General features: G+C 47.4%; 1 protein-coding gene across 9 annotated transcripts in view; it reads right to left on the bottom strand.

Moving 5' to 3' along the window:
- The window catches only part of DLGAP2 (DLG associated protein 2), a 1001683-nt gene that overhangs the window by 69771 nt on the left and 917220 nt on the right, over positions 1–14692 (bottom strand). For all 9 annotated transcript variants that reach the window (XM_034965578.3, XM_034965581.3, XM_034965577.3 and 6 more), the window contains one exon: positions 6760–6979. In XM_034965578.3, the coding sequence (XP_034821469.1) occupies positions 6760–6979 (220 nt within the window). The remainder of the gene's footprint in view (positions 1–6759; positions 6980–14692) is intronic.

The following is a 14692-nucleotide window of genomic DNA, read 5'->3' as shown; positions in this document are numbered from 1 at the left end:
GAGCGGACTCCCCGGAAGCCTCCAGAAGGACCTGATGTTTGATGCTAGCCCCGCAGAACCTACTTTAGACTTCTGACCTCTGTGACTGTGAGACGGCACATCTGTGCTGCTGTAGACCATAGGGCTTGTGACCATTTTTACAGCTGCAAATATGAGACAAACACACCTGCTTTGCAGGGGTTCCTCAGTCCAGGCCCGTCTCTGGGAGGACCCACAGGGGTCTCCGCTGTGCTGAATTTGTGCAGGGCTTATGGACACCAGGAACCTGGGCTTACCCTGGGTCGGGGGTGGCACAGGACCCCTGCTGCTCCGCACAGAGGGGCTGCACAATTCAGGCCTCGCAGCAGCCTTCCAGGACTCTGTCCACACTGCCAAGACCCAGGGGCAGCCTCTGTTCCCACTGCGGTGAACTGGGGCAGTGTTGAACTCCCCTCCGTGGCTCCTCCCCGTCCCTCCTGGCTCCCACCTTTCCACTGCTCCTTCCGGAGGCCCCTTCTCCCCACGATGCTGTCGCTGTGGGCTCTGGTCTCAGGCCTCTTCTCCTTCTATACCCTCCTGTTCGGGGGTGGCTCCATGGCTCTGGACCGTACCTCCAGCCTCGACCTCCACACCTCTTCCTGAAGCTGGGTTAGCAAGTCATGGGACCCTCAGCTCAACACATCTGAACTACTCGGCACCTGTGGGCTGGGCCCTGTTGGCTTCGGCTGCTGAGAGGCAGCAGCTGGAGAGGGCTGTTGGGCACTTCATTCCAATCCATCCCGGCTCCCCGGTTGTACTGGCCATCGCTTCTTTTACCCGCACTCCATGACCCAGCTCTCTGGGCTGCAACAGCGTCACCTTCATCCTGTTACTTCAGCAGGAGGAGACAACGGCACAGCCCCATCGCTGGGATCTGCATGCATCTGCCGCCTTCTCTGCGTCTGTCCCTAAATGGAGCCATCATTACGGCCTCTCCTCCTGGACTCCCTGGGAGACCCAGCTTCCTGGATGAAGTCCTGGAGACTCCCTGCCTGCATGCTGGCTTTCTGGGCCTCATCCAGGGCCGGGGCAGGAGGCCTCTTAAAAGCCTCTTCACGGCTCCCCAGAGCTCAGCCGGGAGCCCCTGGAGCTCCCTCTGAAAGCCATTCCTGCACCTGTGCCTGGCACAGCCCGGCCTCATCCCTTCTCACCTGTGCTATTTGAGGAGCTGTCTTCTCCGTGCTCTTCTGCAGTACGGCCGGGCCGCGGGTCTTCATTATAACATGACTCTGGCCCCCGTGTCAGTCCTCCCGTGCTGCCGTAACAGAGCAACATTGATTCATGTCATGGAGGCCGTGAGTCCCAGACCAAGGCGCTGGGAAAACTGAGTCCTCTCCTGGGCGTGCAGATGCCGTCTTCTCCCCGGGTCCTCGCAGGCTGGTCCCTTCCTGCATGTCTGTGTCCTCATCTCCTCTTCTTATAAGGACACCGGACAGATTGGATTTGGGCCCCCTGTGACCTCATTCTACCTGGTCACCTCTTCGAAGGGTCTGTCTAAAACGCAGTCACATTCTCAGGTCCTGGGATTAGGGTTCAGCACCAAGTCCAGGGAACACAACTCAGCCACAGATCCCTCTCCTGCTTAGAGTCCTCCAGTGATCTCCGAATCTCAGCCCCCTCTCCTGCTTAGAGTCCTCCAGTGACCTCCAGATTCTGCAGGTGCAAGTACTACAGGTGCAGCATGGATGTCCCTCTGAGCTCATGTCCTCCATCCGTCCTGCCTTCCAGCCTCTCCCTCCAGGCCGGGTGCCCTGCGAATCCCAGGGCTGAGGTGCCCAGCGGTTTTCAGGATGTTTGTCATTACTTCAGGCTGGCACCTCCCTCTACCTGGGTTTCTCCTGCCCAGTCCTGAAGCCTCTCAACTCTTCCTGCAGGCGGAAGGCCTCCCGGACGCTGCTGCAGTGCTGGCTTTCCCCTGGGTTTCCAGAGCCATCCACACACATCTCACAGTACCCAGCAGGTATGCCATGGCTGACGAGCTCTTCAACTGCAACTGTTTCCAGACTTTAGGCCTTTGGGGCCAATGCTCAGGACTTCAGTGCTTCTGGATTCAGAGCACCTAGCGCAGCGGCCGGCACACAGCAAACAGTTAATAAATGCTTACGACATAAATGTAATTTGATCTTTTCTTTAGAATCTTCAATTGGCATATAAGATGATTGTTCTTTATTCTAGTTCATTTTTTACATTTCTAAAACGGAAAGTGATCATGTGTGACTTTTTTCATTCATTGCCTCTGGTCATTTGTTTACTGAAATGCAGCTTTTTGTCGCCTTTGTGGGGTGTGCAGGCTGGTCCTCGCAGTGCATAGCTGTTGACTTATGGAAAGCTATGACCTGAGGCTATGTATCTGAGAGCCCCGCGCAACAGTTTCTGAGCCTATTTGTAAAGCCCTTGTGTCAGAGTGACAGATCCAAGGAGAAGACGTGTTTGGAGGAATCTTCTGGTTTTCAGATTTTGTGGCTCACAGAACCTCCAGCTGCTCATTTTTCCAGTAAAGAGCTAAATGTCCTTCCCAAAGCCTTTCCCCATATAGTGTGTTTTATTTTAACTCCGCAGGGAAGCTGGCTGCAGGGCCTCTTTGCCAGCCCTCTGGGGAAGGAGGAGAGGAGGGTGAAGGGCCCGGTCAGAGGTATGTGGACCTGGAAAGGCTGCACACTGCACACCTGGTTCCCGAGCAAGCACGTCTGCAGAGACATCCTGCCCGCGGAGCCAGCCGGTGGCCAGACGGGTATTCCTCCTCTGGGGTGCACCTCCTCCCTCCAACCTGGGGTGCTGCGCACTCGGCAGCCATCGGCCGGGTTTACCAAGTGGTGCCTGTGTGGCCCAACACACCTGAATATGCCCTGTGGTATTTCGTGATTTCAAATCACCTTTACTCTATTGGCCAAAACGTTTTATGAACAGCCCAGCTGACATCCATTTTCAGTTTCTTTTCTTTTAAATTCTCTACGTTTTCAAATTCAAGTTTTAAAATATGTTCTCACCATCTTGTCAGGCAAACTTGCGTATCAGTTACACAGTAACTCGACGGTACCAGGCCCTGGTATCAGAAGAAGGTTGAGGCAACAAGTTTAGTCCACGATGAAAATTTCCCCAGGCTCACATGCCTGAAAATCCACTCTTTGTGACAAGATAAAGTTAAGTAAAACACTGTCTTTTATTGTAAAAGATTAAAAATGGGAGAATCAAATACATAGTCATATTTATTCAAACTGAGGAAGGTCAGCAAAGAAGTAAAATTTTAAAACAGCAACAAAAATCATAGTATTGAAAAATAGTTATTCTATCTCTTATATTCAAGGTACTGAAATAGAGAGATAATTTTTCTCCTCTATGTTGGCAAGTATCTATCTTGGAAATGGAATTACTATGTACCCTTGAGAGAGAAGTTGCTATAGAAATACAAATAATAAAATAAGTCTGTGGCTGTTTCCTCTGCCATGCTTTCTATAGGTTTTCCCTTTGTTTTAATGACTTCTAGAATCAGTTGTATCATATGTTGAGAAAATTTCTGGCCCAGAGAAAAATCATTATAATCTAATTTTACACCATTTTCCTTCACAATATCAATAATATTCCCTCCCTAGAAAAATCGGGTGAGATGCATATTTGGACAAGTAAAGCAATCCGATAAATCATTTCCCAGATGAGAAAGAAACCATGTGTGAAATGAGTTAGATGTTTCCAAAACCACTTCATTTAAGGAGAGGACACTAATCAATATGCAGTGTTTTTCATAATGAGAGAAACGGTGGGACGAAGGAACGTTTATGTGCGTGAGTCACACCGCCTCACAGGGTATTCTGTTCTTACTGGAGTTCCCTGGTGATCAGATTAAAAGGGTCTGTCTCAGCTCGATCACCAGCTGCCTTTAAAGGTTGAGTGAAAAAGCAGGTGAACTGGGGTGTCCCCAAACCAACCAACGTCCTCTGGGAACCTCAACCTGTCCACGTTTAAAACAGATGGTCTAGGATGTATTTTTAAGTTCTCAATACATCTTTCATGCATATATTCAATATTTAATTTATTATTACATGAATATTATACATTTGTATTTATACAAGGTGAAATAATCTAATAATAACATCAACTTTTACCTTTTGAGCCTGCATTAAGTAATGTGTTTAAATAAATCTCGTTCTTCAAGGTACTCACTTTGGAATGTTTTCAAAAATAACTCTTTGGAACTATTTTCATGAGCTAGTTTTAGACAGAAAATCATAAAAGAAAATCAATCTGTCAAAATAACCTCTCTCTCCATACACCACACACGCACACATACACACATGTATACACGGATCAGTAAAGGACAGCTATTGAACGTAGTGCTAGGATATCAATTTCCAAGTATTTAAATACAAAAGTTGGAAGTATTTAAGTAGAAAATTTTTGAAATCCGCTTGACTCACGGACAGGAAACTTTGGATGTAATTTGAAGTTCAGCTATCACAATTATCGAGGCACTTACATCCCGTACATGTTGATAGTCTTCCTCCATAATTTTGTTTTCCCAGACAGGGAGTTTTCATTTCTTTGGTATTTTTTCATAATCTTGCTAAATAGACTACATTGCATGTATTCTAAATTTTATTTAGTAACTAAAGATTTAAATAACTAATATACAATACTTAGAGTAAAATGGGAAACAGCAGAGGTTAATGATTAATCCGTACTTTTATTTCTTCACAAGGGTAACTTGTAATCCTACAGTGCTAAGTATTTCCCCTAGTGCTTTTCATTTCTTTTCTCATTTGATTCTCAGACATCACATAACTTGGACAGTCCCCTGCATCACCTAGAGGAAATTCTGACTCAAAACTAGGCCAAGATCCAGTAGAAACTCTGAATAGAATCTTTTCTTTTGTAATTTATTTGGTAGGTGTATTTTTGGAATACAAAATATACATGGTAAAAATTGTATATATATAAATTAAAATTTTAGTCTGAGCTCAGAACTGGTTCTTATCTCTGTGAAATGTTTTATTTTTATTCTCTCTATAATGACAGTCCTAAAAACAATAAACTCCTTTTCTACAACATAATGATTGTTTCAAAGCATTTCTGAAGACTACGAAAGTTCTTAATTGTTTACTTGCTCCTAAGAGACAGTAAACAAATACTGCTGAAAGTATGAGTAATGATCTCTTGGACTGCTGTTTTTCAATGCAATCATTGTAAATCTCATTACTTCCCTGATTCTAATTTGTTCAATGTTCACATCAGGACAGAGCATGAGAACTGGCCCAGGACTTCACCAAGGGGCAGGAGTGAGCAGAACCGGCCAAACCAGAGGAAAACAGGAGGCTACGGCGGGTGCCCACAGCTGCCCAGTGGCTGCACCTGGGGGATGTGTTGTCAGCCTGTGGATTTCCCTCGGGTGGGTCCTGGGCACCACCCTCCCTCGTACAGAAAGCCCTGCTGGGAGCCAGAGAGCCAGGATCTGTTGCCTTTCTCCCGAAGCCCCCGGCTCAGTGGTGCCAGCACTGAAGAAATATCTACCACATAAAAAGCACACCGAGGATCCACAGCTTTCTTTGAAAAATAATCTTTAAATTTATGCAAATAAATTATCTATGGCTACAGCTTCTCTTGAATACCGCAGAAACCAAGAGTCAGAAACGTTAACAAGCCTAAGTTCTTGCAGTGAGGACATGATGGAACACGGTTTGAACACAGCTCTTTCCCTTCCATCCACAGACTCTACTATGAAATACTTTCTACACAAAGTGCAATGATAGTGCCGACTGCAATTTGTAATTCTGCAAAGTGCAATCTCCTGGATTTCTTGTTCACTTTAGCATTGAAACAAACCAAGACGTATTCACAGGTATGATGACACACTCCTGCCTGAATTTCTCTTTGCTTCTCTCCTGTTATGTGTCTGCTGTTCCTAATGCTATTCATCATGAACATAGCTTTGTTCTATTTCCCCTCGGAGCTATCCTTTAAATTTCTAAGATACAGCTGCAGCATTCCAAGCCCTCTGGTATTCAGAACACCTCAGGCCCCAACACTATGTTATTTTATAGCTCCCTTCCTTAGCCTCTATGTGCGGCGCCTCGAGCTTTTATTGCTTGCTGTGTTGTATGGGTTTCTCTAGGCCATGTATATTCATCGTGTTATAGAAATAATAACATATTAGGCAGTACAATATTAGGCAGTGATATTTAGGTTGGGCGGTAAATTTTCAAAGGGGTGGGTATGGTTTTCCATGAGAACTAAAGGAAATTGCGAGACTGAGTCTTCGGAGCTCTGAGATAGTTAGTGCATCTGCATTAATGATGGACCTGCTTAGCGGCGGTGAGTCATGTTTACAGATCTGCTTACTGAGCAAGAGACCGGCTGGACGTCACTACAGGGGAGCCTGAGAATCACCGCGCATCAGCAGAAATCTCACTGCAATCCATTAAACTTTGGTATTTAAAACTTAATCACCTTCCAAATGTTAACACTTCCATTTTTTTTTTTCTCCTCTCTAAAACTTAACACAAGTTACACTTGATTATTTTAAGGGAACTTGCTAATTAGTAGATTTCATTCTAAGAAAAAGAAAGGTTATCTACAAGAGACAAAACACCCTTGCGAATGTGACAGTGTAACAGATGCAATTGGGAAACGTTACTAAATGTCAGGAGAGGACATTGTACTGTGGTGCTGTGTGCTCCTCGCTCCTTCTAGAATGAAGACAGGTATGCCTCTAGAGTCCCCGCTGGAAGGCTGAAAACGGCGTCCCCTTACCTGCTGTTGACCTGATGGTGGAGGTGATGTCGGAGGGTGTCATCATGGGAATACATTCGTCATCTTGGGAGTAGCCGGCTTGAATGGCTCGAAGGTAGCTGTGACTCCTTGTTCGGAAACATCCCGGGAGGTCGAGGGCATCCATGGCCTGAGATTCAACTTCACTGAAGACGGACTCGCACACGGACTCGAATTGCCCATTGATCTCCGCCTCGCTCACCTGCAATCATCAACAGCACACATCATGCCCCGGCCCTCCAGGGTCACCATCACGTTACAGAAAAGCCATGAGAGCGCGCTCATTCCCAGGCTGCCTTTCACTGCCTCATAGTTCAGCACAGTTAACCTGAAGTCAGCATGGGCATCGGCTGAGCTTGGGAAATACAGCATTGGGTTTTCCCTTACAAAACACTTAGGCAAACAGCCAATTCCAAGTGTTGATGAAATTCTGGGGGACTGCAAGGCAAACCTTCAAGGTAAGGCTGACAGTTGTTACAAAGTATAAGAGAGATAGAACTTTTAAAAGATTAGCAAAGTACCTGGTACAAAGGAAGGGTTCAGAATCCACTTCTTCCTTCCCTTTCCCACATGACGGCCCCCCCTTTCCAAGCTACTAATGGCACGATGGCTCCGGGCACTGAGGCCGTATAAGGGAAAGCACATTCAGTGCATACACTACTCAGTTCTTTTTCAGAATATGGAGTCTGCTTCTACCCATTGCCATGGCAACTCATCACAAATTTGGCTTCTAAACTCATCTCCTTATCCCCATTATGGCAGCATACATCTGAGTCCAGATGAGAAAGAAATGGCTGTACTGGTGTTTTCGTCCACATGAAATGTGCTACTTTACCTAAATTCCAGGCTTTTTTTATTCTTCCTTAGCTCAGGATATTAGTATACTCACTTCATTTTTCCCTCCCTCCCATCCTCCCTCCCTTCCATCCTTCCTCCCCTGTCTCTCTTTCTCCCCTCACCCCCTCCCATTCAGATTATTTCTCTTCTTGTTTCTCCTGGGGATGTGTGACAGCTCAAAGCACCAACAACTTTCTGAACCCCCTGGATTATGTTGGCAGATACATTGTAAAAATACACTGTTTTAAACACCAGATTAGTTCTTTTCCTTTAGTTGTCAGCAGAGTAAAAGGCAAGGTCAAAGAATCAGGTTCTCCCTCTAGCAGTTGTGTTGTTGACACAACACGACAATGGTTGCCCGTCTCCAAGTTCAGACCTGTGGACTTCTCCGGTTTTACCTGAGGTGACCTACGTGCTGGAAGGACGGCCTCTTTCCTCGTGAGCCTAACTCAGCATGGACCCTGGAGAGGCGGGGGTGAGCAAAGGGCAGCAAAGCCTGAAGCCACCCTGCAGGGAAGACAGACCCATGCCAGGCTGTAGAAAGAGTTGGCACAATGCCGGCGGGGTGGCCTTTTTCAGAAAGGTCTGAGGATTCCTGACACTGGACAGAGGCAGACAAACCCAGGCAGGCACAACCAGGACACAGCCGGCAGGACGGCCTCAGGAACCCAGCAAAGGGCTCAGAAGCATGCACACTGGCTTGGAAACAGGATGTTTTTCTGGACCATAAATTTCTTCCAATCTAAGTTTTCACTTATGTAGAATTTTATGGAAAAGTCTTAGATTGTGTAATTCCTGTCAAAGATGTACAGTAGACAGCGTGAGAAGGTCAGAACCTGTGTGAGGCCCTAGTACGCCTCAGTGGACACCCTTCTGTAAGCCCGGCCCAGGGCCCAGCTGCCCTGGCTCCTAAAGAAGAGACACAATTAACCTGGTACGTGCATTTCACAAACAGAAGCTGGCATCTCAGCAAGGACCCTCGGCTATGATTCCAGCTACAAGCCTTTCAGTGAGGTTCTAGACATGAAGGTGACTCCTCCTCCCCAAAACAAATAAAAAGTGGTTGAGCAGCATCTCAAGTTGGTCCAGCAGGGAATTAAAATGATCTGTTCACCCTGACCTCCCGCCGAGACCCTCGGGACACCCGGACCTCCCGCCCAGACTCTCGGGACACCCGGACCTCCCGCCGAGACCCTCGGGACACCCGGACCTCCCGCCGAGACCCTCGGGACACCCGGACCTCCCGCCGAGACCCTCCGGACACCCGGACCTCCCGCCGAGACCCTCGGGACACCCGGACCTCCCGCCGAGACCCTCGGGACACCCGGACCTCCCGCCCAGACCCTCGGGACACCCGGACCTCCCACCCAGACCTTCGGGACATGAGCTGCAGGAAACCCAAGCAGAGTGCAGCTACTGAGGTTCCAATGAGGAAACGGCATGGACATAAGCACCTCTCACAAGACTTCAGTTAGATTTTTAATTCCCTTCCTGTGCTTGAGAAAAAATTGAATGTTAAACATGAAGGGCAAACTTTTTTTTTTTTTTCGAGATGGAGTCTCGCTCTGTTGCCCAGGCTGGAGTGCAGTGGCGTGATCTCGGCTCACTGCAAGCTCCACCTCCTGGATTCACGCCATTCTCCTGCCTCGGCCTCCCGAGTAGCTGGGACCACAGGTGCCCGCTACCATGCCCAGCTAATTTTTTGTATTTTTAGTAGAGACGAGGTTTCACCATGTTAGCCAGGATGGTCTCGATCTCCTGACCTCGTGATCCACCCACCTCAGCCTCCCAAAGTGCTGGGATTACAGGCGTGAGCCACCGCGACTGGCCAAGGGCAAACTTTCAACAAACTTTGGTTTGTCACCAAATTCACGTCTCTCCAGAGCCCCTAAGTGTTAGTAATTCCAGATGTCCCACCCTCAACCATGGGAACTGTCCCCTTCCTTCCAGAATTGTCGGGTCTCGTGGCCTAGGGCTGGACAATCAATTAGTGGAAGTTTGTTTCTGGGTGTGACACAGTCTTCTCACCTACTACGTTTGTTTCTGGGTGTGATACAGTCTCACCTACTACCAGCATTCCAGGATTATTTTGAATAACACTATTTTTTTTCCTGAGAATTCAAAACTGAGTTCAATTTAAAGTAATGCCATAGAACTCTGCATAGGAATGACTTAGAATTCTAAATTTCAAGGTCATTAAATAAACCCCCAAGCACCCAACTTGTCTGCTTAACCATTGTTTCCAATGATGAATCCTTTCAGATAGAAAAAGATGTGAGAAAATGTTATTTTCACTGACTTATTTTGGTAGATAACATCTTGGGTTCATCAAAAGCAAGATGACGAGAGAACTAGTATATTTAGCTTACATTTACCCCCAAACAGGACGACGAGTCGCAGAGAGCCTCTGAATGTTCCATAAGAGCATTTAAAGAGGTGTGAGATCCATTTAATTGAAAGTTGTTTGTGGAAAAGTATTAGAGATGAACGTTCACACCTCGGATGAGATAACTTTGCACTTCTGTTTAAACCTTTTGTTGGGTTACATCGGATTTTTAAAGCTGTATTTTGGTAAACTAGGTTATATCCACTGAAAGGGAAGGTGATAGCTTTAAAAGAAGAAAGTCTGCTGTATCCTCATCTCTGTGTAGGGAGAAAGTTTTTAAAATGTATCACTGACTTTCAGTTACTCTGTTTAGTTAATTAGTGTCTCCCCATATCATCTTGGACTTTATGCTGAAATAGAATGTTTCCTCAGTTATTAAAATAATTACAGTTATCTACTTGCTGAGGATCAGCTGATGTTATTGTTTGCAGGGGGCTGGCTGGGAGCAGGGGGCTGGAGGACCCACCATTCCCATTTGCCCAGGACTTGAGTGCAGGGCTAGGGACGGTCTTTCCTTGTCATTGGGAAAAAGAGTCAATGCAATTCCTGATGCAGATGAGAACTTAATTCCATTTCTGGAAGGAAAGAAGTAACCGAGTAGATAAAAGAGGTGGTATCCTTCTTGAGTTGTGCAATAGGAAAAACCTTAATAGTTCAGTGGAAAAAGTCCTGAGTACAACCTTCCGATGAGGAAAAAACCTGCAAAATGAATAGACTCTACCTCATGAGGAATTTAAAGTCTGCGGCAAAAGAAAGACTTGTGCTTATTGAGCCCCAGGCAAGCTACCAAGAGCTCACAGCATGATCTGCAGCCAGGAGGGCTTTAGTGCCCAGAATTATATAGTATTACTTATTGTTATCATGGTAATAATAAGGGCTATCATTTTTGAGTGCTCAGTATATGCTGGACTCTTTGCCTAATAGCATCTAAAATTGACTGCGTACTTACATTGTCACGCCGATAACTGCATAATGGGAGGGCACAGAAAGCCAAGGCCTTGGCCCAGAAGCCCAGAATAATCCCTGCTCCACAGTAAGTCAGACAGAATGTGAGGTCGGCTGAAGCTCTTAATTCCTGCTCCACAGTAAGTCAGAGAGAATGTGAGGTCGGCTCAGGCTCTTAATCCCTGCTCCACAGTAAGTCAGAGAGAATGTGAGGTCAGCTCAGGCTCTTAATCCCTGCTCCACAGTAAGTCAGAGAGAATGTGAGGTCGGCTCAGGCTCTTCATCCCTGCTCCACAGTAAGGCAGAGAGAATGTGAGGTCGGCTCAAGCTCTTAATCCCTCCTCCACACTAAGTCAGAGAATGTGAGGTCCGCTCACGCTCTTAATCCCTACTCCACAGTAAGTCAGAGAGAATGTGAGGTGGGCTCAGTCTCTTAATCCCTACTCCACAGTAAGTCAGAGAGAATGTGAGGTCGGCTGAGGCTCTTAATCCCTCCTCCACAGTAAGTCAGAGAGAATGTGAGGTCGGCTCAGGCTCTTAATCCCTACTCCACAGTAGGTCAGAGAGAATGTGAGGACGGCTCAAGCTCTTAATCCCTGCTCCACAGAAAGTCAGAGAGAATGTGAGGTCGGCTCAAGCTCTTAATCCCTGTTCCACAGTAAGTCAGAGAGAATGTGAGGTCGGCTCAGGCTCTTAATCCCTGCTCCACAGTAAGTAAGAGAGAATGTGAGGTGGGTTCAGGCTCTTAATCCCTGCTCCACAGTAAGTCAGAGAGAATGTGAGGTGGGCTCAGGCTCTTAATCCCTCCTCCACAGTAAGTCAGAGAGAATGTGAGGTCGGCTCAAGATCTTAATCCCTGCTCCACAGTAAGTCAGAGAGAATGGGAGGTCGGCTCAACCTCTTAATCCCTCCTGCACAGTAAGTCAGAGAGAATGTGAGGTCGGCTCAGTCTCTTAATCCCTACTCCACAGTAAGTCAGAGAGAATGTGAGGTCGGCTCAAGCTCTTAATCCCTCCACCACAGTAAGTCAGAGAGAATGTGAGGTCGGCTGAAGCTCTTAATCCCTCCTGCACAGTAAGTCAGAGAGAATGTGAGGTCGGCTCAGGCTCTTAATCCCTACTCCACAGTAAGTCAGAGAGAATGTGAGGTCGGCTCAAGATCTTAATCCCTACTCCACAGTAAGTCAGAGAGAATGTGAGGTCGGCTCAACCTCTTAATCTCTCCTGCACTGTAAGTCAGAGAGAATGTGAGGTCGGCTCAGGCTCTTAATCCCTACTCCACAGTAGGTCAGAGAGAATGTGAGGACGCCTCAAGCTCTTAATCCCTGCTCCACAGAAAGTCAGAGAGAATGTGAGGTCGGCTCAGGCTCTTAATCCCTGCTCCACAGAAAGTCAGAGAGAATGTGAGGTCGGCTCAAGCTCTTCATCCCTGTTCCACAGTAAGTCAGAGAGAATGTGAGGTCGGCTCAGGCTCTTAATCCCTGCTCCACAGTAAGTCAGAGAGAATGTGAGGTGGGTTCAGGCTCTTAATCCCTGCTCCACAGTAAGTCAGAGAGAATGTGAGGTGGGCTCAGGCTCTTAATCCCTCCTCCACAGTAAGTCAGAGAGAATGTGAGGTCGGCTCAAGATCTTAATCCCTGCTCCACAGTAAGTCAGAGAGAAGGTGAGGACGGCTCGAGCTCTTAATCCCTGCTCCACAGTAAGTCAGAGAGAATGTGAGGTCGGCTCGAGATCTTAATCCCTACTCCACAGTAAGTCAGAGAGAACGTGAGGATGGCTCGAGCTCTTAATCCCTGCTCCACAGTAAGTCAGAGAGAATGTGAGGTCGGCTCAGGCTCTTAATCCCTACTCCACAGTAGGTCAGAGAGAATGTGAGGACGGCTCAAGCTCTTAATCCCTGCTCCACAGAAAGTCAGAGAGAATGTGAGGTCGGCTCAGGCTCTTAATCCCTGCTCCACAGTAAGTCAGAGAGAATGTGAGGTCGGCTCAGGCTCTTAATCCCTGCTCCACAGTAAGTCAGAGAGAATGTGAGGTCGGCTCAGGCTCTTAATCCCTGCTCCACAGTAAGTTACAGAGAATGTGAGGTCGGCTCAGGCTCTTAATCCCTGCTCCACAGTAAGTCAGAGAGAATGTGAGGTCGGCTCAGGCTCTTAATCCCTGCTCCACAGTAAGTCAGAGAGAATGTGAGGTCGGCTCAAGATCTTAATCCCTACTCCACAGTAAGTCAGAGAGAACGTGAGGGCGGCTCGAGCTCTTAATCCCTGCTCCACAGTAAGTCAGAGAGAATGTGAGGTCGGCTCAACCTCTTAATCCCTCCTGCACAGTAAGTCAGAGAGAATGTGAGGTCGGCTCAGGCTCTTAATCCCTACTGCACAGTAAGTCAGAGAGAATGTGAGGTCGGCTCAACCTCTTAATCCCTCCACCACAGTAAGTCAGAGAGAATGTGAGGTCGGCTGAAGCTCTTAATCCCTCCTGCACAGTAAGTCAGAGAGAATGTGAGGTCGGCTCAGGCTCTTAATCCCTACTCCACAGTAGGTCAGAGAGAATGTGAGGACGGCTCAAGCTCTTAATCCCTACTCCACAGTAAGTCAGAGAGAATGGGAGGTCGGCTCAACCTCTTAATCCCTCCTGCACAGTAAGTCAGAGAGAATGTGAGGTCGGCTCAAGCTCTTAATCCCTGCTCCACAGTAAGTCAGAGAGAATGTGAGGTCGGCTGAAGCTCTTAATCCCTCCTGCACAGTAAGTCAGAGAGAATGTGAGGTGGGCTCAGGCTCTTAATCCCTACTCCACAGTAAGTCAGAGAGAATGTGAGGTCGGCTCAAGATCTTAATCCCTCCACCACAGTAAGTCAGAGAGAATGTGAGGTCGGCTCAAGATCTTAATCCCTACTCCGCAGTAAGTCAGAGAGAATGTGAGGTCGGCTCAAGATCTTAATCCCTACTCCGCAGTAAGTCAGAGAGAATGTGAGGTCGGCTCAACCTCTTAATCTCTCCTGCACTGTAAGTCAGAGAGAATGTGAGGTCGGCTCAGGCTCTTAATCCCTCCTCCACAGTAAGTCAGAGAGAATGTGAGGTCGGCTCAAGCTCTTAATCCCTCCTGCACAGTAAGTCAGAGAGAATGTGAGGTCGGCTCAACCTGTTAATCCCTCCTGCACAGTAAGTCAGAGAGAATGTGAGGTCGGCTCAGGCTCTTAATCCCTGCTCCACAGTAAGTCAAAGAGAATGTGAGGTCGGCTCAAGATCTTAATCCCTACTCCACAGTAAGTCAGAGACAATGGGAGGTCGGCTCAATCTCTTAATCCCTGCTCCACAGTAAGTCACAGAGAATGTGAGGTCGGCTCAGGCTCTTACTCCCTGCTCCACAGTAAGTCAGAGAGAATGTGAGGTCGGCTCAGGCTCTTAATCCCTACTCCACAGTAAGTCAGAGAGAATGTGAGGTTGGCTCAGGCTGTTAATCGCTGCGCCACAGTAAGTCAGAGAGAACGTGAGCTCGGCTCAAGCTCTTAATCCCTACTCCACACTAAGAGAAAATGTTTGTTAGATAAACAAACTCAAGGTCAGCTCAAGCACTGTTTTCAAAGTCATTTAAGTGAGTAAGCAACGTGCTTAATTAAAATGATAAGCTTTCGATCCTTTTTTGCCATGTAATATAGGATGATTAGACCGAAGGACACTTGCCGATTTTTTCACCGTGCGTTCTCAGGCCCGTCCACCACAGGTGGGGAGCAGGGGGGCCTCCCTTTCAAAGC

Source organism: Pan paniscus, chromosome 7 (assembly GCF_029289425.2).
Source record: "Pan paniscus chromosome 7, NHGRI_mPanPan1-v2.0_pri, whole genome shotgun sequence".
NCBI classification, from domain to species: Eukaryota; Metazoa; Chordata; class Mammalia; order Primates; family Hominidae; genus Pan; species Pan paniscus.
The sequence above is the reverse complement of the archived record's forward strand: the minus strand, read 5'-3'. Positions and strand labels throughout refer to the sequence as shown.